At 50.3% G+C, this 24,426-nt stretch overlaps 2 protein-coding genes across 2 annotated transcripts; one reads left to right on the forward strand and one right to left on the reverse strand.

Moving 5' to 3' along the window:
* Positions 1-6,141: 6,141 nt before the first annotated feature.
* Positions 6,142-11,016, forward strand: LOC109449456 (uncharacterized). Its single transcript, XM_019735728.2, has 2 exons — positions 6,142-7,259; positions 8,193-11,016. Exon 2 carries the CDS (start codon positions 8,265-8,267, stop codon positions 9,456-9,458), a length of 1,194 nt encoding a protein of 397 aa, XP_019591287.1. The 5' UTR covers positions 6,142-7,259; positions 8,193-8,264; the 3' UTR covers positions 9,459-11,016.
* A 2,298-nt stretch (positions 11,017-13,314) lies between these two features.
* On the reverse strand, positions 13,315-24,058 carry CHIT1 (chitinase 1). The gene is made up of 11 exons (XM_074320014.1): positions 23,933-24,058; positions 22,912-22,941; positions 21,365-21,566; positions 20,744-20,800; positions 19,191-19,356; positions 18,843-18,967; positions 18,184-18,307; positions 16,074-16,259; positions 15,677-15,790; positions 14,325-14,451; positions 13,315-13,780 (listed from the first exon to the last, which is right to left on the reverse strand). The coding sequence occupies exons 1-11, from the start codon at positions 23,955-23,957 to the stop codon at positions 13,536-13,538; spliced, it is 1,401 nt and encodes a 466-aa protein (XP_074176115.1). The 5' UTR covers positions 23,958-24,058; the 3' UTR covers positions 13,315-13,535.
* Positions 24,059-24,426: the final 368 nt, after the last annotated feature.

The raw sequence follows: 24,426 nt of genomic DNA on the forward strand, positions 1-24,426 counted from the left end.
GGGCCCTCGCCCCTGCTTCCGGGCTCACCTGAGAGGCTCAGCAGCAGGACGGCTCCGCGGCCACCAGGTGGCTCTGTGGGGCCGAGGTTGGGGTTTTACTGGTAAAGTTGCTCATTAATGTTAGGAATTAATTTTTCTTATGTCAACATTCAGTAAAATTCACAGTTCTTTGGTGTACGGTTCTATAAATTGAACACATTTATAGATTTATGTAACAACATTTGGGGTGTGGGACAGCTACATCACCCCAAAACTCCCTTTGATAACCACACCCTCCCCCACACAACCCTTGGTGACCACCCCTGTAGTTTTGCTTTTTGCAAATGCAATCACGCAGCGTGCCACCTTTGACACGCGCTCCTTTCACTTGAGGTGGGACTCCTGAGATCCATCCAGGCTGTTTGGCGTATGGACGCCCATTTCTTCCAGCATGTGGGGGTCCCCTGGTCTGTTTGCCAGCCTGGGTGACTGCTAAATGGAGTTGCTGTTTGTGTTGTGCACAGGTTTTTGTGTGAATGTAAGCTTCCATTTCTCTTGGATACATGTCCAGGAGTGTGATTGCTGAGTGACGCGGTAAATGCAGGTCTAACTGTTTAAGAAAGTGACAAACTGTTTATGAAGGTGTCTGTGCCATTTTTTATTCTTCCCAGTCATGACCGAGAGTCCCTGCTGCACGCTCTTCTGGTCCGCACTCAGTCGTGTCAGTGTTGTAATTAAAGCCATTTTAGTGAGTGTGCAGTGCTGTCTCCTCCTGGTTGGAATTTCATCTCCCCGATGATATGGGCGTCTTGTCACACACTTACTGCCATCCATACATCTGCTCTGGTGAAGCGTCTGCTCAAGTCCTTTCCCAATTTGTGATTGGGTTGTTTGGGTTTTTGCTGGTGGATTTGGAGACTTCCTTATGTATTATGGATTGCTCTGTCACATATGTGATTTGAAAATATTCTCACTTAATCTGCGTCTTGTGTTCTCATTCTCTTAACGTTGTCTTTTGCCAAACAAAAGTTTTTAATTCTGGTGAAGTCCAATTTGTCACTTCTTTCTTTTATGGATTGTGCTTGTGAAGTCATGTCTAGGAACTCTGCTTAACCCGAATTCATGAGATTTTTCTCTGTGTTTTGTTCATTTTTTGCATATTGTTGTCCAACTGTTCCCATATCATTTATAAATACAGACATTGAGTCATGGCATTCCCTTTTTTTAAATGTCCTGCAGCTTCGCCTTCCCCTACACGGAAGTTCTTGCCTTGGTTGCCAGGGTCCCCGCCTCTCTGAGCGCCCCTCCCTGCTCAGCGGGAGACCGCCTGCTGTTTGCTCATCCTCTGAGTCTTCTCTGTCTACAAGCTGTGGTTTCTGTGCTGACTGGCCGTGTGCCCATCTGCCTGCTGTCAGTGTCTTTCACTGGGATCGAAGCCCATGAGGTAAGGGACAGTTTGTTCTCACAAGTATTGCTGTGGGAAGGTGTCTAAGGCTGTGGGCCAGTGAGGAGCCACACTGGCCCAGCATCTACATCAAGTGGAGTGTGCCCAGGGTACTGAGGGGATCGAGGGCCCCTCCACCTGGCTGTGTCTGGACTACGGGGTGAAAGGGATGCAGGTGGGCCAGGCAGGGCCAGGCTGAGATCGAATCCATGTTTTAGGCCGTTCATTTTTGCCAAAGTTGGTGTGGGATTGGGGAGCAAGGTGGGAGGAGAGGGTCAGTTAGGAGGTGATCTCACAGTTACAACTACGGATGCAAGTCCTGGAGGTGAAAGGAGAAAAACGGAGGTCAGGACTCAGCCATGCAGGGATGACCAGACGGGGTTGGGGCAGCTGACGACCCTCCGCCAAGAGGACCAGATGTGGCCGCTGGTGTATAGTCTGCATTGTCACAGCCACAACAGGGAGTCTGCAGTTTGGGGGCAGCAGAAACCAAGAGTTTGGGAAGCTGGTCTGCAGAGAGGAGAATGGAGGGAGAAAGAGAGAGAGAGAAAGGCAGAAACAGAGAGAGCCAAAGAGAGACAGAGGGAGAGCTGGAGAAATGGAGAGACAGAGAAGGAGAGGAGAGTTCAGGAGAGAGGGGGAGAGAGAGAGGAGAGAGCTGCTTGCTGCCGCTGTGTTGGTGATTCAGTCCACTCTTCTGGCCTCATCCATGAAAGGCAGTGGGAGCTGAAAGGAAGTGTCCCCACGCAGGCGCTGTGCGCACGCAGCAGCTGCTGCCACCGCCAGGACTGCAGACTCTGGGCAGGTGAGGTGCCTGCCGTGCCTGGGGAGGAGGGCAGAGGACTGGCACCCAGGTCAGGGTGCGCGTGTGGGGTGACCGTGAGGGCCGGACCACAACTCCATTACATTGTATTTCAGACGAGTGCTGAGGGTTAATGAAGGGTGTCGCTTTAGACTGTAAACACCCACCCTGGGTCTCTGTGCCACCCAAACACTTCAGAGGGGGCCTGCTTTGTTCACATGGTCCAAAACTCAGCAGAAAACACCCGAGGCCACATCAGTGAAAAGTAAACTTGTGTCAGTGACATTTTTAAGCATCTTGTTCCTCCCCAAATTCCTCTTCCAGAACTTGTTACCTCACTAAAATTCTAGGAGGCTTTTTGTGTGTGTGTTGAAATCAGCAAACCAATTCCAAAATTTATATGAAAAGGCAAAAGGCCAAGAAAGGCCAAGGTGTACTTAAAAGGGGGCAAAAATGGTAGAAATTACCAGATATCAAGACTTCTAGTAAAACTGCACTGATTAAGACAGTGCCTGACTGTCTCATGGAGAGATAAAGAGACCATGGGTCTGCAAACAGCAGCCTGCTCAGTCTGGTCCACCACCTGCTTTTGTGTGGCCCACAAACAAAGAATGGTTTTTACAGCTTTAAATGGCTGAAATTATCAAAAGAAGAATATTTCATTGAATGAGAAAATTATATGGAATTCAAACATCAGTGTCCATAAACGAAGACTTAACTGGTGAAACACACCCATGTCCATTTGTTTATGTTCTTTCCATGCCTGCTTGCATGCTGCGGCAGAGTTTGATGGTGGTGACAGAGAACATCTGGTCCACAAAGTCCCAAATTGCTCATCTCTGGCCCTTTATAGGAACAGTTTTCTGACTCTTGCAATAAACCAATGAAACAGATTAAAGTCAGCTGCTTTGTGACAAAGATGGCAATGCAGTACAGTGGTGGAAAGATGAATATTTCAGCACCTGGTCCTGGATAAACTGTATATCCAAAATCAAAACTGATCCCCACCTCACAACACACACAAAGCAGTTATTTCTAGGGGCATTAAAATATAAATGTAAAAGTTAAAACAATAAAGCTTCTACAAGATGTTCTAGGATAAAATCTTCATCACCTTGGGTTAAAAAAAGATTTCTTGGTGCCGGCCCGGTGGCTCAGGCGGTTAGAGCTCCATGCTCCTAACACCGAAGGCTGCTGGTTCGATTCCCACATGGGCCAGTGGGCTCTCAACCACAAGGTTGCTGGTTCAACTCTTCAAGTCCCGCAAGGGATGGTGGGCTCCGTCCCCTGCAACTAACAATGACAACTGGACCTGGAGCTGAACTGCGCCCTCCACAACTATGATTGAAAGGACAACAACTTGACTTGGAAAAAATCCTGGAAGTACATACTGTTCCTCAATAAAGTCCTGTTCTCTTTTCCCAATAATATCTTTTTTAAAAAAAATTCTTGTATAGGGCACAGAAAACACTACCATAAAGTAACAAATTAATCAATTATGATACATTCCATTAAAACTGAGAAACTTCATCCACCAAATGAGTGGAAATACAAGTCACAGCATGGGAAAAAATATTTGCAAGTCAAGTAATAATCAAATATATAAAGAGCTCGTACAAATCAAGTAGAAAATTCAAATTGTCTCTAAATATATGAAACATTGTTCAGTCTCATTAGATATCAAGGAAATGAAAATAAAACCCAAAATGAGATACTACTATGTACCTTTCGTAATGACTACAAGTGGAAAGACTGGTAAGCCCAAATGTTAATGAGAAGGCATATCCTATCACCCAACGATTTCACTCATAGATCCATACTTAGCAAAAATGCTTACATATGTGCAATGGAAAGCAAACACAAGAATGATCAAGGCATTACTATATGGAACAACCAAAAATCCATCCTCCAAACATTCATCAATGTAGACTGCATACAAATACTGTGGCATATTTGTACAATAGAATGCCACTCTGCAGCATAAAGGACCAACTCCTGATACATGCAACAACATGGGTGACTCCTAACTTTTGTGTTTAGGGAAAGAAGGCAAATACCAAAAGGAACACATGATTTCTCTCTGCAAAGTACAAGAACAGACAAATCTGAACCTGTGGAGTTAGAAGTCAGAGTGGTGACTACGTTTGATTGGGGTAGAAATTGGGATGGGGTCTCCAGAGTGCTGACAACGTTTCATTGTTGGATCAAGATGCTAGTTAATATGGGTATGTTCACTTTGAGATAATTCACCAAGGTGCATATGCATGAAACATGCCCCTTTCTCTCTGTGTGCTGCTGTGGAATGAATGTTTGTGTCCCCCCATAATTCATATGTTGAGTCCTAATTTGCAGTGTGGGCCTTTGGAGGTGAGTAGGTAATGAGGGCAGTATTCCACGAATGGGATTAGTGCCTTTATAAAAGAGATCCCAGAGAGAGCCCGGCCTCTCCCACCATGTGATGTTACAGTGAGAGGATAGCCATCTGTGAACAAGAAAGAGGGTTCTCATCAGACATGGAAGCTGCCAGCGCCTTGATCTTGGACTTCCAGCCTGCAGGACTGTGAAAAATAAATTTCTGTGGTTTGTAAGTCCCTGTGTATGGTGTTCTGTTATAGCAGCCCGAGTGGACTAAGACATATACTATTCTTAAAAGCTTCTTTAAAATGTGTTAGATTCACCTTGTTACTTACATATAGAAATTTTGTTATTTACCTCTTACAATGTATTCTTTTTTGTCTTTTTTATTTGACTAAAAGGATTAAATGATGTAGTAACACTTCCCATCTTCTAATGTTTTTGATAAGTCTTCACTGTATTGCCTCCATTGTGGGCTTCATATATTTCAGTGCTGGTACCTGGTACATACAAATTGACAAATGTTTTGCCCATATTATCTATAGTAAGGGACAATTAAACATTAATTATTAAGAAACTACTTATTTTGAAATTATTTTTTGTCCCTTTTTAGTCTACAGTACTTACTGAGCAGCGCAGTTTCAGGGCACCATCTCAGGCCCTGCGTTGTCAGTGAGGTGCCACAGCCTTGTCTGGGCACTGCATGCTCCCACTGTTTCTCTCCAGCGTGTCCTTGATGGCACACTTACTCGTCTTACGTGCCTTATGCCAGTTTTGCGTAAGTTATTATATTTGTCATCAGCTCTAGGTACCATCTGCTTGCTTCCATGCCCTATAAGTAACGTGATGTGAGTAAATGTGATGCTTGCCATGGAATCTTCCTATGACTTACAAAATATGTATTAAAAGACTTTTTATGATAAATCTGTAAATCTAATTCATGGTAGAAGATTTGGAAAATATGAGAAGGTATGTAGGATAAAATTAAAAGCATCTTAAATCCCTGCAGCCAAAAAGTAGACACTGGTTAACAGTTTCGAGTATTTCCTTCTGGGACTGCTTTTCTATATGTGCTTCTCTGCATTTTCCAAATGTTCCATAGTGAACATGTTTTTGTTTTTTTACATTTGTAATCAGGAAATAAACATTTGCAGTTACAGTGGAGTTCTAGCAAGCTCTTTGAGGCTTGGCCGGAGAGAGGACATGAGAAAATAAACAGCGGGATGGGTCCCCCGGACGGCGGCTGCTGCAGTGGCCCTGAGAAGGGGATTTCATTGTCCCCAGGGGCTGCAGTCCGTCGTGGGTCTGCTGCGCTCCATAATCCAGGCTGCCTGAGCTCTTGGCTGATTTGAAACGAACGCAGCCGACCTCTGGATGGCCTTTGAAGTGTCTGCTGAGAAATGCCACGTATGACGTTCATGCACAATAATTCCCTGAGGTCATCTAATTCCACAGTCCCCGATGGTCTCAAAAACGGTTTTACCATTAGCTTGCCAGAAACAGTACCCAAAGGAGGACCGCGGAGTCCTCTGATGTCTGTAAGTTGTCCGTACTGTCTTTCCTTCCTAGGGTCTGTGTGGTCGGGCGGGGAGGCCGCGGGCCGGGGCGCTGCAGCCGGCAGAGGCTGCACGGAGGCCTCGGCAGAGGTTTGGGAAGCGCGCAGGTGAGAGGGCGGGGCGGTCACCATGGATACTCCGGCGTGCGGCCCTGATTGGCTGAGAGCTGCCGGCCCCGCCCCCTCCGTTCGGCGCCGCGGGAGGGCCCAAGAGTTCCGTTGCGGTGAAAAGCGTCCCTGAGAACGGAAGCGGAAGCGGCGCGACCAGAGGCTTCTGGGAGTCGCAGTTTGTGGTCGTGAGCCCTGGACGCTGGGACCGAGCCGCCTGGGATCTGCGGGCCGGTCGCCGCGGTCCCGGGACGGCCGACTGGAGCCCGGTTTCGCGTGAGTTCAGTGCGGCCTGGGGACGCGGCGCAGAGCTCCCGGGCCTGCGCTCCCTCCGCTCCGGCCGGGAGCAGCGCACGCTCCGCGCTGGGGCCTGGCGGGGACAGGCGCCCGGGTCCTCCAGAGGCTTCGGGGGCCCGGGGAACCCACTGCGCAGAGGAAGAGGCGAGATAAGGAGAAAGGAGTCTCGAGAAAGCTGGTTGAAAGGGCAGGCCGAGCCCAGCTTAGCTCGCGCGCCGTCTGCGTGCGCAGCCTTCCTGCAGGGCGCCCAGGTTCACGCGAGGGCCCGCAGTCTGCGACCGCGAGACGGGCGATCTGCCCAAATGTTGGCTTGGAGACACCGGCTTCGACTGGAAGCAGCTGTTCCTTTGGAGGATTTGCAGACGGCTGACGTTTATCCTCACACTGTGATCTGCGCCTTTCCAGGATTGTGTTTTCTTGACTCGTGCAGAAAGTGATCTGATTATGCACATCTGTGTTTAATTCAGGAAGCGAAGTGTTGACTCGCGCACATTGTCAGTGACCCGTTCGTTTGGAGATCGCAGAGCTTTCTATTCAGAAGGCAAGAGGAACACTTCTCCTTCCTCGGCATCTCTTTGCACCAGAACGTCCGTGGGTGTGAGCGCTGCAAGTGCTGTGGTCTCCAGTGAGCGATTCGACACGGACGTTGACGCGTGTTCGCTCCGGTTCCTAACACTTAACTTTCCAACCGATAGAATAACACCTCCCTCTAAGCGTTGGTGTGTCTTCTCTGCTATTGTAGCTTCTCTTTTCTGTTGGTTGGCGGACTCATTATATACTTTATAAACTGATAGAGCTAGTACTTTACATTTTTCAAAATATTAAATTTAAGTGATGACAGTATTGACTTTGTTGTATATTTTCTTTTCCCATGAGCTGGGTTCTAAGTTTCTAAAATTTCTCTGAGCCCAGGAAAGAGTTGTGAAGATCATGTGAAATATTGAGGTCTCTAGAGGCACTCATCAGATGAGGGATGAATCTATATGAGCCGTTTAGGGGTGAATGTTTAGTACGAGTGGAATCTCTTAAATGTTGTCCAAGGAGCTCTCCTTAATGCCTTAAGTTCTGCTGTTCAGAATTGGATGTATTCAGCGATTACTCCTTTCTACATTGTTTTTCCTGGTGCTGTTTTTACTTTCCTTAGTAGTTTCTCTCCACGGGCTGTCACTCTGCCATTTCTTCTTGTTGCACATTTTCTGATATTGCTATGCATCCCCTATTTGTATTTTGACTAGGTACCTGTCCAGTGTCTCATTTAGGCTGTTTAGGGTCTAGATCACTGTGCTAGTATAGTGCACAAAGCCTGAGTTCTGTTTCTGACTATCTCAGTAATCATTTCTGTACCTTTAGGTTAATCACATAACCTTTCCAGTTCTAGACTTGTTTATTTTTAAAATGAGAAGGTTAAATTGTTACATCTTTAAAACAAATTTTTTTAAGCTTTAAGAGTCTTTGTGACATTGCCTATTGGACTCTTTCCTATCCCTTTTACTTATACTTACCTCTACTCCACTTGAATCTTATTTTCCCATATTATGAGACTGTGTATTCTAATATGCATTAATTTCATTAAGGTTATTTTGTTTCTCCTGAGTGCAGTTTCTCTTATCCCAACACAAAAAGAATTATTTTTACATTTTTATTCCTTTCAGATTTGAAGAAGAGCATATACCAAGAAGACCATTAAAGTATACTTTTGAGTGAGCAGCTCCATCAGTGTCATCATGGAAAGTCTCAAAAGGGATGTGTCTCAAGGATATTTATTTGAAGAAGCCTGGGACTATGAGGCCAAGGTAGAAAAGCAAAGGGAGAACTCTATAGGCAAAATTTCAAAAAAATCTTTTCCCCAAACCACTGGTTTTCAGCAAGCAATAGTTGCCCATGAGGAAATATCCTTAGAGGAAAATGTACATAATTTTAATGTATTTGAGAGAAGTTTCGATGTAAGATCCAAGATTAATCCACAGCATATTACTTATTCAGAAGCTAAACCACGTATATTTGATTCATGTGGGAAAAGTGTCAGATGGAACTTACCTCCAATTAAAACACAAAGAGATTCTATAAAGAAAACTTATAATTGTAGTGAATGTGGAAAAAATTTCAATGACCGTTCAAACTTTATTCGTCATCAAAGAATTCATACTGGTGAGAAACCTTATAAATGTGATGACTGTGGAAAAGCTTTTAGCCAGAGTTCATCTCTTACTGAACATCAGAGAACTCACACTGGAGAAAAACCCTATACGTGTAAAGTTTGTGGAAAAGCATTCACTGTAAATTCATCTCTTATTCAACATCAGAGAATTCATACTGGGGAGAAACCTTATAAATGTAATGACTGTGGGAAGGCCTTCAGTGACTACTCATCCTTTATTCAACATCAAAGAATTCACAGTGGAGAGAAACCCTATGAATGTATTCACTGTGACAAGTCCTTCACTGACATCTCATGTCTTACACAGCACCAGAGAATTCACAGTGGAGTGAAACCCTATAAATGTACTGATTGTGGAAAGGAATTCAGACGAAGTACACACCTGACCCAGCATCAGAGAACTCATACTGGGGAAAAGCCTTACAGATGTAATGAGTGTGGAAAAGCCTTCACTGCCCACTCAACCTTTACACAGCATCAAAGGATTCACACTGGAGAAAGACCCTATATGTGCCGTGCATGTGGGAAGGGCTTCCCTGAAAATTCTTCCCTTACTAAACATCAGCGAATTCATACTGGAGAAAAACCCTATGACTGTAATGAATGTGGTAAAGCTTTTAGCCAGAGCACTCACCTTATTCAACACCAGAGAATACACACAGGGGAAAAACCCTTTAAATGTGATAAATGTGGAAAAGCATTTGGTAACAGTTCAGTTTTGATCAGACATCAGCAGCTTCACACTGCACAGTCATCCTAATGAGGTTACAGTTTTGTGGGCTCCATCCTTTCAGGATCTCTGACTTTTTGATCCTATGTCTCTTACCATGCCACCCACTCTTCTGCTTACCATTACAATCTCTAGGAATGTTGTACTCCTGGGGTAAAGTAAAACAATGTTTCTAATTTAAGTTCCCCACATCATAGCTGTTGTAAACAGCAGTTTCACTAGACTCTGCCCACTTTCCTGCACTACCCTAAGGTAGTGTGGCTGATACTCTATGTTCATCTGTAAACAGTAACCCATTTTGTAAAATAGCCAAGATGAATGTTTGCCTTCCATCATCATGAGCTCCTGAGTCAGATGCTCTCAGGACAAATGTATGTTTCATTTCTGTGATTCCTCACTGATGATTAAAACAAGTAGGTAAATTATTATATTCAGCCATATTTCCCAGTTCTTTGTTTGCTCTGCCAGCCCAAAATACCAGTGGTTCATCAGTCTGAGAGTAAATATGAATAACAGTGCATGTCACTCAGAATCATGTCATATTGGCAATTTGGTTTCTGTATCTGTCTGTTGAGTTCTTTCTATCTTATCATCTAAAAGATTGGACCATCTAAAAAGTTCATTGGTCTTTTAGCACTCATAATAAATCTTCCGGCTACTTGCATCTTTCTAATCATCCGGAGTCTATCATATTTTTATACATCTCTTTCCGTTCAAGTTCAACCTTACTACCCACTTATGTTCACTGCTGCCACCACCTATGGGTTAGTCAAAGAAATGAAATTTGGCATTCAGACTCTTTTTCAACTCAATGTCAGTAGAGCCAACTTAGGTTCTTGTTAGACTGGGTCCAAAGATCAAATCTGGGCTCTGGCTTTCCACGTCTATATGCTATAGCTCAGTGTGGCTTTTTATTTCTGGTAATCACCAACTCTATGCCCTCATCTACTCACTAGGAACAGAATTAAAGGTAGAAGTGGTATTAAAGACGTCACTTTGTCAGCAGGAGCAGAGCCAATTCTCTGAAAGTGAAACTGCAACCTTAGCTACAAAATACTGGTAGGGATTTAGACTCACTGAGAGAGCAGTGGCTGCACAACTAGTTTTGCTGGCCTATGTTGTACTTTGGAAACCTGCTCTGCATGACTTTATAATTCTCTTAGCCTTCTCATTTGGTATTTGTCAGTTGTAGTTCAATCCTACTGTCCAGTCACTTTGCTTTGTGTCTGGTTCCCGCTGTTGACTTTTCATGATAATGGAAATGTCACTGGTTTCCTGGTGTTAGGTGTGGTCCAACCAAATGCTGCTGTTAGGTTTTTCGCTCTTCTCTGGCATTCAGCTGCGTGCTAACATTTTCAACATGATTCCTCCTGCCATTGTTGTTGCCCTAGGTTTCCATTGTTTGAGATTTCGCAGCACTACATAGAATTCTTACAGTACTTATCATGTTGTTTTAGAGTTACTAGTGTTGTCTTACTAGACTGTAAGCTCCTTCAGGGCAGGGACCATGTTTAATTCATCTTGGTGTCTAGTCTCCAACACACTGATTGGCCCAGAGCTGCTGCTTAATAAAAACTTTCTGAATCAATGACACACCTTCCTAGTTGCCACTTCCACAACCCAATTGAACACATTTTTACTGGACAGTCTTTGAGGTTCTGGAAGCTCCGTGGGCTAGACCTGTCTGCATGCCTTGGCTGTATATATCTGTCCTTTGTCGTGGTGTGTATATGAGTATGGATAAGTCAGTATGAATTAGTACAGTGGTTTAGAGCTTGGGCCCTGAAATCACAGTGCCCAGGTTTGAGGCCCAGCTCTGGCAGTTACAGGTGGCTTGCGTTGTTTCTATATTTTATTCAGGTTCCCACCTTCAGTCTCAGTCTCAATGCTGGCGTCTCTATCTGTTAAAGCCCACACTGGGCATCCATACAGGTGAATGCTCACAGCTGGGGTGCCTGATGACCAAATTGAGGTGGTTTGATAGGAAATATGGAGAGAAACGGGCCTGATGAACAGTCTCAACACTGCGGATGATAGAGACTATTCTGTATGCTGGGGGGAACCTCGTGGTAGTTCAGTGCACAGGAAGTGACAGGATTAGATCCCTAACTTAGATCTGGCTGGTCCCAGTGTGCAGGTTGCACTGGACGAGAGAGGGACGGGAAGCAGGGAGACCAGTGAGAAGAGTGGTGAGAGGCGCTCTGGCCTGAGCTGAGACAAGGGCCTTGAATTTGGAGATGAGCGGGGGTGAGAAGACCAGGGAGGGGCTGTGGTGAGCACCGCCCTGAGGATGAAGCTGGCACAGATGCCAGAGTCAGCACTCAGGGCACTGTGGCTGTGTGGACACCAACAGGAGAGCTCATTCTGCCACAAGGAGACTCTGCTAAACGCTTGATCCTTCCAGCCCATAGAGGTAGAGAAAGGACTGGGAAGGGAAGAGGGAGGGGAGTGAGGGCCCATGATGTGTGGGGCAGGAGCCGACCTGCCTCACCTCACTGACCTCACAGCCACCTGAGAGGGAGTGGTTACCCACCTGACAGGTGAGGAGACGGACTTTCCATGTCTTTGTCTGAAGTCACACAGCTAGTATGTGGAGGGGACAGTCGTTAGCTCTTCGTCTGTCTGTGACTCAGGCACCCCACTTCCCACAAACAAAGTGTCACCCCAGACTCCATTCTGAGCAGCCAGGAAGCGCTTGTCAGTTGTGACCTCAGAGGAAGGGAAGATGGGGAGAAGCAGACCTGTGCTCAGGGCTGAGGAGGAAGAGATTTTCAAAGGCCCGAGCACAGGACTCCCCCATCGCATAGCTGACGGGGAGTCGTTGTCATAGGATCTGGCGCGGCTTGTGCTCCTGTGAAGGGCCAGGCCACCACCTCACTCCCCACTGCCTGCCCTGGTCCCACCCCAAAACCAGCCTGGGTGAGGTGAGTGCATGGCAAGCTGGACCATGAGGTCATGTGCATATTTTCCTCAATAGAATGTCCACGATTCCACCCAACGCTGCCAGGACTGTTTGGATCACTCTGTTTGTCCAGGACCCTGTGTGTGCAAGCTCTACTGGCCCATGTGGACCCATTTCAGCCTCGGTTCTGGACTCAACTGTGTTAGAATCAGTCTTCCATTTAAATACCCGTGAAATGGAGATAACTGTCTCTGCCGCATCTGAAAAATGGGAGCAGTGGGTGAGATGAGGTGTGTGAAGTGCCTAAAACAGGATTTCTCTTAAAGTGAGCTTACTGTGTTGCTCCGAAAACAAGACCTCGCTGGACAATCAGCTCTAATGCGTCTTTTGGAGTAAAAATTAATAAAAGACTCGGTCTTATATAAGACCTGGTCTTCTATTATAGTAAAATAAGACCAGATCTTATATTAATTTTTGCTCCAAAAGACGCATTAGAGCTGATTGTCCGGCTAGGTCTTATTTTTGGGGAAACATGGTAGCAGGGGTCTGGATTCTCATTTTAAGGCTGGTGGTCACGGAAACACTCTCTGCTGCCATCTCATGTGCAAGCTGGAAATAACATGGGTGCAGATCAGCAGGAAACGCTCTTCTCTGCTGTCACCTCATGTGCATCATTGGAATGACATCTGAGTGTAAGTCACCAGGAAAAGCTCTTCTTTCCTAAGGTCTCTCAGACACTGAAGAAGCATGTGTCAGACCCAGGGCTGTGCCCCAGGTGCAGTCATCTGTGCCCTGGAAGCTGCCCGCTGGAATGTGGAGTCCTTGAGGTGAAACACAGCACTGGGCTTGACACACCTGAATTAACTGCCTCTCGCCTGGCTGTTATCTATGCAGCCTTATTCCACCCTCCGCTCTTCCCCAGGGCTGATTTTGAACAAACCATGTGCTTAGAGAAGCTTTGTAAGTCGCCACACCTGGGGGCAGTGCAGTTGCAAACCAAAGATTTATTTTTCACATAAAAGAGGCAGCCCAGGAGGACCAGGGCAAAATGAAACCAGGTATGAGAGATGAAAGCCTGGGAATGGAAAGACCACAGTGAGGCCTGCAGGGGCCAGACTGCAGCCCCCAGGGAGCGCTGGGGAGGCAGGCTGTGATGGGATCCCAGGCTCTGGCCCAGGCGCTGGGGCTGAAGGGGCCTTGGGGACTCAATTCCAGGTGCAGCATTTGCAGGAGGAGCTGAACACCAGGCTCTGGGGGCAGCTTTGCTGGAACAGCCGCCCCCCAGCACAGCTGTGGTAGCTGGACCTGTCCTGAGGGTTGGGGTAGAGTCCATCAGCTCTGCCCTGACAGAAGGTGTCTTGTCCAAGGCTGGGTCCACCATCAGGTCTAGAAGGCTGGCCTGGTGTGGGAACTTCAGCCGGAGGGGGGTCTAAAGGCTTAAATGGAAGACCTGGGAAAACAGTGCAGAGTCAGCCAAGAGATCCCAAACGCATAGGGCATGCACACAGCCAGTGACCACAGGCAGGTCAACGCCCCCCAGGCCCCACCCTAGAGCCAGAGAACAGCCACACCTACAGCCACAGCACAGCTCAACAGAAAACACTGGGGCTACACGTGTAGCAGGTAGTGGGGCTTCTCCCACCTGTACAGCCACCCACACGTTAGTGAGGCCTGTGGAGGGTCACACTACAGGCCGAGTGCAGACTTCCTTCTCAGAAGGGAGGCAAGCTGCTGCTCCCAGGCTCATAGCCCCTGGAGGGAAACCCTGGTTACCCACACCCTGGGCAGCTATTGCTGCAATCACAAAAGGAAAGAAAAGTGTGAAAAGAGAATTGTTTCAGCAGTTTCTTCAGCTCCGGTGGGTGCATGACATTTGGGAAGTCACAGTATTGGGGCAGAGCCATTTCCTCAGAAGGGGCCTGGACCTGCAGTTCAGGGAGGGGCTTCATACCCTGCCCATGGATTCCAGCTCTGGGCCCTGGCCCCCTACTCACTTAGCTCGAGCTGCAGGGTCTTGATGAGGGGGTATTGGCCCTGGTTGCAGAAGGAGCCGGTGAAGTCGTCCATGTCCAGGGCCCAGACCATGGCCCCTCCCAGTCCCTTCTGCTTCAGGTAGCTGACCTGTGAGAGAAGCAAGATGGGCCAGGCCTGTTTGAGCACAGCTTCTGCTAGTCAGGGCCCTTTTTTCTGTAGACCTCCTGGCCCATGAGTGGCTGAGGCTTCTGGACACAGCCCTTGGCTGGGAGCCTAGACAGCTGAGTCCTGAGCCTTGCTGGGCACGTCCCTGTCCTGACAGTGTGGCCTGGGGTGGGCGTGGGGAGTGGGTGTCTGTGTGGACGTCTTGAGGGTGGACACCTTCAATCTCGGCCTCTTCCCTGCTAAACTGCTGTGTCTGCTGGTCGAGCTGAGTTCAGTTCCCATAAGGAAGGACTAAGCTTCCCCAAGGTCTGAATCAACTCCCTGTCATGTGTTTGTGCGCCCCAAGGGCCTTCTTTCTGCCTCCAGGTCCCCTAGGCTTCCCCAGGGTCTGGCTGCGCGTTCCCTGCCAGGGTGCCAGGGCTCATCCCCTGAGTGAGGCTGCAGGTTGGAGAGTATGGCTGGTGTGGGACGCTGGCTGGCCCCAATCTCCCTCCCCAGCTCTCTCTCCTACAGCTGTCCCACATTCTCGGAGTCCATCCTCCCCTTTTCTCTCTGCCATGCCTTTGCAGTTTTCTCCCCAGAACGCCCACTTTCTCAAAGACCCTTTCACCATGACCTCTTCTGCCCTCTTCTCCAGCCAAGGTCACGCTCCTTCCTCAATCCTCTGAGAGCACTCCAGCTATACCTGTGAGGGAAGCTGCCACTGTCTGCCTTGCAAGATTGCTGACACCACATCTACAGATGGACAAGTGCAGGTCCCTCTGGGGGAGCTGCCACTCTCATGGTGGAGGGACATGCAGACAGTCAGGCTTAGAGTCACCGGCATTGGGCAGGATCGGGGGCCGGGGGAGGGCATGTAAGGAAATTGGAAGGTCTGTAATTTGAACATGCACCAAATATTGTCAATGGGCTGGATAAAACGATATGCCTCACTGTATGTATTTCTCCTTTGCATGTCTTTAAAATTTGTTTGTTTAATAAGTGCCAATTCTTTCAAGAATGCTACTCAATGTAGAACAATTTTGGGTCACTGTTTCTTAATCAATAGGAGGTCAAACTACAAAATGCTGTCATGTGGCAATGTGTGAAATGCTGGGATCTTTGAAAGGAGACCCCTCCTTGAAGCGTCTGAGAGCTGTCACTTGGTGTTATTGACGGGCCTCGGGCCCACCCTGGCCCACTCCCTCCCAGTGGGGCTGGGCCTCACCTTGCTTTTGAAGCTCTCCACGTCATCAAAACCCACCCACTGGTCACCCTTGTAGGCGTAGGGCACCTTCTGGTCCGTGATTCTGTGCTCAGCAGCCCCCTTCCAGGAGCAGACCTGTAGGAGCAGAAGACAAAGCTGGGGAGGCGGTGGGAGGCACCCCAGGGACCTGTGCCTCCCCGCCCGGAGCAGACCAGAGAATGGACAAGCCTGTCTGTGGAAGCCTGGAGAACCTGCAAGTTCTAGACTGAGAGACCAAGCCCTGGTTTCACTGGGGCGCCTGGCGTAAGGATCGGTCTGAGATGACAGACATGGGATGGAAGCCACCTGGCCAGAACCGGCCGTGCCTGGCATCCTCATGTGAAGCTGCAGTGTTCTGGATGGCTGAGGGCGCTCCTACCTCGTAGAACGCCAGCAGCCCCGCCTCTTTGGTGAAGGGGCCAGGGGCTCCAGGCCCCGTGGCTGGGGCCCCCACACCAGTGTCTAATGAGGAGGCCAGGGTGAAGGACCGTCCGTAGGTGGGCATGCCGAGGATCAGTTTGTTGGCGGGGGTCCCCTTCTGCAGCCACAGTTGCACGGCAGAGTCCTGGGGGTGGAGGTGGAGAAGGAGGGCAGGCCTGATCTTTGCCTCCAGCCTCCTGCGGCCGTCCTGGGCTGGGGCCTCCAGAGGAGCTTCACGGATCTCTATCTGTGATCCAGTGCTGCCCCATCTTTAGCTCTGGCCTTAGTGAGAGAAGCTGCATGGCACTAGGGCTGAGAGTCAGACAACCATTCACCATGCAGATATTTACTGACGGCCCACCGTGTACCAAGCACTGCCCTACGTGCTTGGACTACCTCAGTGAGCAAGGCAGCCAGGGATCCCTGCCTTGCTCAGCAACCTAGTTAATCTTGCTGAGCCTCAGGCTTCCTGTCTGTGAAAGGGAGACAATAAACATATCTATTAGCTTGGTGCAAAAGTAATTGCAGTTTGTGCAATGGTTTTTAACCCTTTAAACCACAATTACTTCTGCACCTACCTAATATCTCTAAGGGCACTGTGAGAAGTGAAGGTTATAGTGCACATATACGGTAACACAATAGGTACCACAGTGCGGTGCGGGGTAGCTGTGATCACGACCACGGTCACTATTGTTTCACACTGAGGACAAGAGTAGGGAGTTGGGTCTGCTTGATTCCTCTCTGTATCCCCGAGGCCTGGGACAATGCTTGACATTTATGTGCTCAAGTAGGAAGAACAAACAAGTACAGGACTTCCTCTGCCGTGGTGCGCCTGGGCCAGTGACAGGAGGAGGTACCCGGTATAAGTCGGTGAATGAATGAATAACGAGGACTGTTCCTCAAGCCAGGATTATAGGGTGACATCCTCCGAGAAGCTGTGCTCTGAGTCTGGACCCTCTAGATACTCTGCATCTTCTTAGCTGCTGAGGCAAGGAACAGCTTCCACTATATTTATTTCTATTTCTTTCCTCCTGCTGGTCTACATGATTTATCTGTGATCAGACTGGACTGTCTGAGGGCAGAGGTCAGGGCCTCCTGTTCAGATCTACAGCATTTTTCGTGCAAGTTTGGAAAAGTCTCCTCTCTGGCCAGAAGAAACCCCAGACATGCAGTTTGGAGAGTAGCAGGCATCTGTGTAGGAAGAGACTGGCCTCCCTAGGAGCGCACGGCCAGAGAACAGAGTGGTGGGACCCCACCTTCTCACCTCCCAGCTGAATGTGTTTGTGTGTCCCCACACTGGGCTGGGCTGGCTTCCCCCAGGCCCCACTGTCTTCCACAACCTGGGGGACTGGGCTCAGTGTGAAATCTGCATACAGCCTCCAGTGTGCAAAGAGATGCAACGTACTGTGAAAAAGCCACAGAGCCCAAAATGTTCCACCATAACTGATAACACATGTGGGCTCCCGAAGTTAAAAGGCATTGTAATGTAGGGTTCTTGACTTAAGATATAGACTGGGCCTATAACAAGTGCCTGGCCTGCTCAGTGAGGAAGAATTGGGCAGCAAACCCCTACCCACCCCCATCTACAACCAAGCCTGCCCTTTCCAGAGGCTGGGAGAGGGGGTGGGGGTTCTGCCCTGAGAGGCACACCCATCTCTGAAAGTACATTCCAGAAGGTCAATCAGTGATTGAAAACCAAAGTTCACCCATTGTCTTGAAGTAAATGGGGTGGGAGTGTGTGGGAAGGAAGCAGGAGCCATTTTGGCTGTAAACGAGCTCAAAGATGGCCTTCCAAGTATTCACTGGTTTGTCTGATGTCCTTAAACTGGTTTGTTTGTGTCTAGTGTCAGCCAAGAAACTACACAGAGGTGAGGTTTCCCCTCAGCAAGGGCAGGGAAATTGGAAAGTCAAACAAGCTCCCCCAGAAACAAAACCTGCTGGCTTCCCTGTCCCCTGCTTGGTTATCCTGTTTTTTGTGTTTTTTTCCTATTAGGTTCTTCAAGGCTCAAAAGCGGCCACCTGAGGAGGGCAGTGGTGGTGAGTCCTGCCTCATTCCTCTGGCCACTTACCACGTTTAACTCTGCCGCAGCCCCACTCTCGCCCTGCCTCTTGTAGAGGGGGCTGTTGTGTCCCGTGCTCCTCTCCCAAGAGCCATGGAGGTCGTAGGTCATAAGGCTGATGAAGTCCAGGCTCCTGCAGGGGGCGCAGGAGGTGCTGAGGAGCTAGTGAGTGGAGTGGGCCCCTCTTCCCTTCTTCCCCAGACACAGTGTGTGGCCCTGGGAGGGACCCTCGTGGTAAGAGGCTGGAGTGCAGGCATGAAAGGTGATGTCTACAGCACTCCCCAGTCAGGCCCCCATTTTTGAGGCCATTCGCATTAAGATGGTGAGGTTGGCACCTCATGTCATTAGCATCCTCCCTCCAGCTGTCCTCTCCACACCCTCAGGACGATTCCTTTCAGAGATGCCAGGGGCTTCACTCTTTCCCCTCCAGGGAATTTCACTTTAAGACTGAGTTTCCAAGGAAAAGGGCAGAGACTCAAACGCAGGGAACCTGGACCGATGGGGTAACAGCCAGAGCGGGCACTCCTTCCTTGAGCTACCAGGGGAAGTGGGCTTTCCCAAAACGACACCTTGCAGGTGAACCCCTGCTCTAGCCCGGGGAGCTCAGCCTGCCCTCGGCCCTGCCCACCCAGAGGACACAGGGTCCGTGCCCTCTGCCCGAGACTCACTGAGCAATTCTGTCCACTTCGTATCCAGCATCTATGTACGTTCGCCCTGCAGGGACGGCTGCACTCAGAAGGAGGCGCTCCTTCCCCGAGATCCGTGCTTCCTGCTGGAAGGCACTGGCCAGGTCCTGTGGGGCAGCTCAGCGTGAAAAAAGGCAGGGACCTCAGCTGGCCGCTGAGGGCCCCAAGCAGACGTTCATTGTCAGGAGTCTGAACATTGACCCCAGAGACCGGTCTGTGCTATATAAATGCACCAAGCCGCTGACCCTGGGGGCAGAACCGCATCCACATGTCCTGTGGGGCACAGCTCTGGTCCCCTGGCCACCTGGTGACCCCACCCCCCAGCCTTACCTGCACCAGCGCTGTGAAGCGCTGCTTGTCCGAGGGGGGGCTTCCCCGGCTTCCCGGATACTCCCAGTCAAGGTCGAGGCCATCAAAGTTGTGTTTACGCAGAAATGCGATGGCTGAGTTGACAAAGGTCTGACGGTTGTTGGCTGTGGCCACCATGTCTGTGAACCTGCGGGGTGACGAAGGGCAGCATGGGCCTGCCTTGCAGTGGACAGTAGTCCACTCTCTCCTCAGAGGCCAGCAAGAAACTACTCAGAATATCGGTGCTCGGGTGTCCAGGCCAGAAGGGCGCTGGGGGGCCAGAGGCTGCGGGACATTTGCTGATGAGTTACAGGCCTGGTTAAGAAAAGGGGACACTCCAGAGGTATTTCCAGCACCCAAACATTCAGTGGCCAGGAGCCCAGAATCAGAGCAGGCTGTCACCCAGCACGGGAGCTTAAGGAAGTAGAGGACTCAGCTTCTAAGAGAAAGAGGAGGAGGAGGAGGAGGAGGGAGAGGAGGAGGAGGAGGAGGAGGAGGAGGAGGAGGAGGAGGGGGAGGAGGAGGAGGAGGAGGGGGAAGAGGAGGGGGAGGAGGAGGAGGAGGAGGGAGAGGAGGAGGAGGAGGAGGAGGAGGAGGAGGAGGGGAGGAGGAGGAGGAGGAGGGGGAAGAGGAGGAGGAGGGGAGGAGGAGGAGGGGAGGAGGAGGAGGAGGATGAGGAGGGCAGCAGGTGAGTCGGGGGCGGCTCTTCTGGTTCCCTGGTGGGTTAACCTGGTCCCTTTCTTCTAACTCCCATCTGTGGAGGGCTCTGCACTCTGGCTATTTCTGGTCAGAGCTCTTGGAAATCCCCAAGCTGCCCCAGGAACCAGCCCCACACCCCCTTCCTCCGTGTCCGTCTAAGAAGTCCCTGGATTTGTTGGGGTTTTTATAGCCTGATCCTATTTTACTTTTTTATTAATTTTTAAATTTAATTAATAGCAGTTCTTAAGTGGGGTTCATATGCCTGGGAACCCCAGGCTAAGAACCCCTCCTGTGTATAAGCAGTATTTGGGGCAGGAGATTCATAAATTTTATCAGATTCTCAAAAGGGCTTGTAAGCCAAAAAAGTTTTAGAAATACTAGTTTAAAACTTTTAGAACCATATATTCTTGACTTGCTAGGAAAAAATCTAGTTCCCAAAAACCCATTCCATTATCTCCACAAATCATCAAAAATGTCCTAGAAATGTCAGTATTTTGACTTTCAAGCTTAATCTGCAGACTGCTTTTGACACGCAGAAGTGGAAGGAAAATTCTCAGACAAGATATCCTTCCGGAGCTCAAAAGTGTACACACTGGACGTTGCCTGGGATTAGGTGGGGCCCTCCCTCCACCCATTCCACGGAGGAAGAGCCTGGGCCTGGAAAGAGGCCAGAGTCTCTGTGCTGCCCTCAGACCAGGTGCTCCTGGCACGACGGGGGCTGCGCCCAGCCCTCCCCTGAGGAACCCAGAAGGAAGGCCGGCCCCAGAATGCAGGCCCCTCTCCCGCTCCCCCTCAGCCTGGCCTGATCCCCTGGCCAGGCGCTCTGGTCAGCTCACTTCTGAGTGCCGAAGTTCCAGCCTCCGATGGCCAGCAGTGTCTTCAGCTTGGGATTCCTGGAAAAGGCAAGAGGAAGGTCAGAATTTACCCAGCCAGCCCCGGGGCTCACCTCACTCACTGGGAGAGCGGGCTGGGGACACCCTGGCGGGGTGGGGGTGGGTGGGGTTGTGAAGCCCCTATGCCCAGAGCCTGCGCTGGGTCAGCTCTAGATTGGGAAGGAACTGGCACAGCCTGCCTTAGAGGACATCCGCTGGCTGAGGGGAGTACAAACTGAGTTCAGGAAGCGAGAGATTTGGGCAGATCCTCAGGGAGGTCTTGCGCGGTGGTGAGGGCCGTCCAGCTGACGGATGGTGGATTTCAGGGGGAAGGGCACTCATTCCCGGCAGAGGGAAACCATTTCGTATTCCAGATCCCACTGAGACCTAAACTGGAATCCTTCTGGAGTTCCTGTGACCCTTACGTCTTCCATATACGCACTGGAAAGCCCCGAGAGGTGACGTGACTTGCCCAAAGCCACACAGCAGCAGGGCTGTAGGCAGACTGCAGGGCTCGGGAAGGTTTCTGGCTCTGGAAGGACGTGCCTGCCTCCTCCACTGCCCACCCCCATCCAAGCAGCTCACACATTCTTCAGGCCATTGAACTCCGTGTAGAGCTGCTCGTCATTCCACTCGATGGTGCTGAGCTGGTGGTTGTTCATGCCGGCAAAAGCATAGATGAGGTGGGTACACAAATGGGGATTCACATTCCCGGGCAAGAAGCGAGCGGCCCCCGCTCGATACTGGGCCCAGTTGGTGAAGTAGCAGACCAGTTTCGTGGCAGAACCTGGCCAGTTGGGGCCACGAGAAGAAATGACAGTTAGAAGGGCCTCCTGGGGACTGGCACCCTCCTCCCTGGGGCCGAGTCTACACAGTGCCAGAGGGTGTTAAACAGGCAGGGGCATCTGCTGAAGGCTGGGAGGCACAGCCTGCAAAGCACAGCTCAGAACACTGCAGAATGTTAGTAAAATGCAGATATATGAGGTGCAGATGGATGGGGGGGCCGTTACAGGCCTGGGTTTACATTTCTTTAGCATTGCTTTGAAGAGGTTTGCATTTACCCGTTGTCCCTTGTAGAGATTCTGTTGATTGATATCACTAAGGTTCAAGCAAAGAGCTTATTTTACCCAGGGAAAACCAGCCTGTTTCTGGCATCCCCTGCAGCGTGGGGAAGACTTTCTGGCGAGGACCTCTATTCCCAGGGGGTGGCCTTGAAGTGATGGCCAGGTAGACCAGAACACCCAAAAGCAAGAGTCCGAGTCTTCATTTGCAGCCTTTAGGCTGACTGCCTCTCCAGCCTTGGCCCAGGGGTCCCCATCTGAAAACGACCCCTCCAGCCTCACATTCTACCATGGTGAGGGTTTTACAGGCCAACATATTATGGCAGGAACCTGGCAGAACGGTGAGTCTGGACTGGAGCACATCTGTGGCCGGAGTCTAGACCTTGGAGTTGAGTTCCCTTTGTCCTCTAGCTCTCACATTGCCAGAGCCAAGCCCAACCTCATGAAGAGGGTCTGAGGGGACAGCATTCCTGGGCTATGAAGCCCAGGGGGTGGACTGGGGTGGGAAGGGAACCCAGGAATCCAAGTTGCTGAAGATCCCTGGACAGCACTCTTCTCTGTGACACAACATGGAGCCCCCTGACTCTCCTAAGCCCTACATCAATGAGGTCAGCAGACACTGCAGTGAGTGTGTTGTCCTTGCTGAGCTGAGGCGGGGACACGGAGCTGGATAAGACAGGTTTCTGACCTCCAGCAGCTCAGCATCTGTTGGGGGAGACACCTAACCCAATAATTAGGAACACTGAAAGACACTGTAAAATGTGTTCAGGTGCTATGAGAACACAGAGGTTGCTGTGACCTCTGCAAGTGACCTTAGGAATGACCTGAGAAAGGCTGACATTTAAGCTGGTCCCATGGACATGCAGGAGTTCAGCTGCTGGGTTAGGAGGCAAGAGTCCTCCCGGAGGAAGGAGCAACAGGGCTGTTAGGGGGACGGGGGCACTTGCAGGGGGCCGAGCTGTGGTAGAGAACCCCCCCTGGAAACTGGCAAGAGTCCTTGGTGTGTGGGGGGCAGCAGAGCTGGGAGGGGCTGAGGGAATCCCCGCAAGGCTTGACAACGGCTCCACTTACCCCACTGGATCGTCAGCAGAACCAGCAAACCTGAAGCAGCATCAGAGAGAAGGCAGAGGTTAAGGTATCACTACCACTGTCCCAGGCCCCAGACATCTCCTGAAGCACGGGAGGTGGAGGTGGTCAGGGACGGGTGGACTCAAGGACGGTTCCCTATAAATACAGCTTCCTCTGCCCAGGTGGCAGGGGCATCTCCCTGGCCTGACAGGTCCCTGAGCTGATGGAAGTTTTCCTGAGCTCAGACTTCCCTTCTAGAGCGTCAGCGGAGGGCGGTGTGGATTTAGGAAGAGCCTGGGGAAACCACCGACTTGTGAGGTATTCAGCGCAAGTTTCTCTTTAGGAACCAGAAGAAAGCCTGTCCCGGGCAGGGAAGAGCCAATGTGCACGGGCTGGATGGCCGACCCTGTCTCCTGGTGAGACAGCCTTGGGCTCCCGCTATCTCCCCACCTCACCCCACAGAGGCTGGCTGAGGTGCCAAGTCCTTGGAGACCTAGCGCTCAGCATCACTCTTTAGAAAAGATTTATTTCACCTTTAAGGTGGCCTGGTATTTCCCCAGTCACCTAATGAAACATGCATGAAAACTGGCAAGGACACTCAGGGTCATGGTCCCGAGGTGCCCTCTCGCGTGGGGCTGGGGAAGAACCCTTGGCAGTGGGCACCTCCTGAAGAAAGCCAAGATCGGGATCTAGGAGCACAGGAAGGAAAAAGTGCCCAGTACAGGGACGTCCACTGACTCCGGGCTTGCAAGATAGAAGGAAAAGCTGTTTTTAGCCTGTTGAGAAAAACCTTTCCTCGTGACACCAAGCCTCTTGGGCTGAAAGAGCCCAAGGGAAATCCACAGGCACAGCAGTCGAGGGGCTGCCAGCCAGGCGGCAGAGGGTGACGCAGAAGGAGGCTGCCAAGGTCTTCTGAGTGCTCCTGCTTCCTTGCAGACAGCACCAAGGAGCCATGGAACATACACATGCCACTGCCCCACAGCTCCTGGGGCTCAGCCCACCCTCCCTGACGGTGGCCACTCACCCGTCCAGGCCACGGACCACACCATGGTGTTGGCGACAGACTCGTCTGTGTGACCAGTTCTCCAGGCCCTGCCTTCCTTTTTATTAGGTTGCCTGTCTCACTGCGGCCTGGAGGGTTGAAGTGGGAGGGGGTGGAAGGAGCAGAGGGGGTGCTGGGGTGCCAAGCAGCATGACTGGGCAAATCCGACCCAAGGACTTGAACAATTCTTGCTTTTCCGGAACATCACAAGGTGTTAACTGGGCTGTTAGCGTTGCCAAACGTGGAGACAGACAGGGAAGCAGGAAGTATTTCTAAACCTTGTGGGGGACGAGCATGATTCTGTTTTCCTTTGTGTGGGGTGGTGAGGACCACGAATGGCCCCAAACTTAATGGGCTTTGGGGGAAGCGGAGTGACTCACAGGTGGGGGCTGGTTCCAGACCCACCTGCTACACTCGACAGAAATAAACCCCAGATAACAACAAAGTTTGGTAAGATGGCTGGATTTTAGGTACAT

Source organism: Rhinolophus sinicus, linkage group LG15 (assembly GCF_036562045.2).
Source record: "Rhinolophus sinicus isolate RSC01 linkage group LG15, ASM3656204v1, whole genome shotgun sequence".
In the NCBI taxonomy this organism is placed as follows: Eukaryota; Metazoa; Chordata; class Mammalia; order Chiroptera; family Rhinolophidae; genus Rhinolophus; species Rhinolophus sinicus.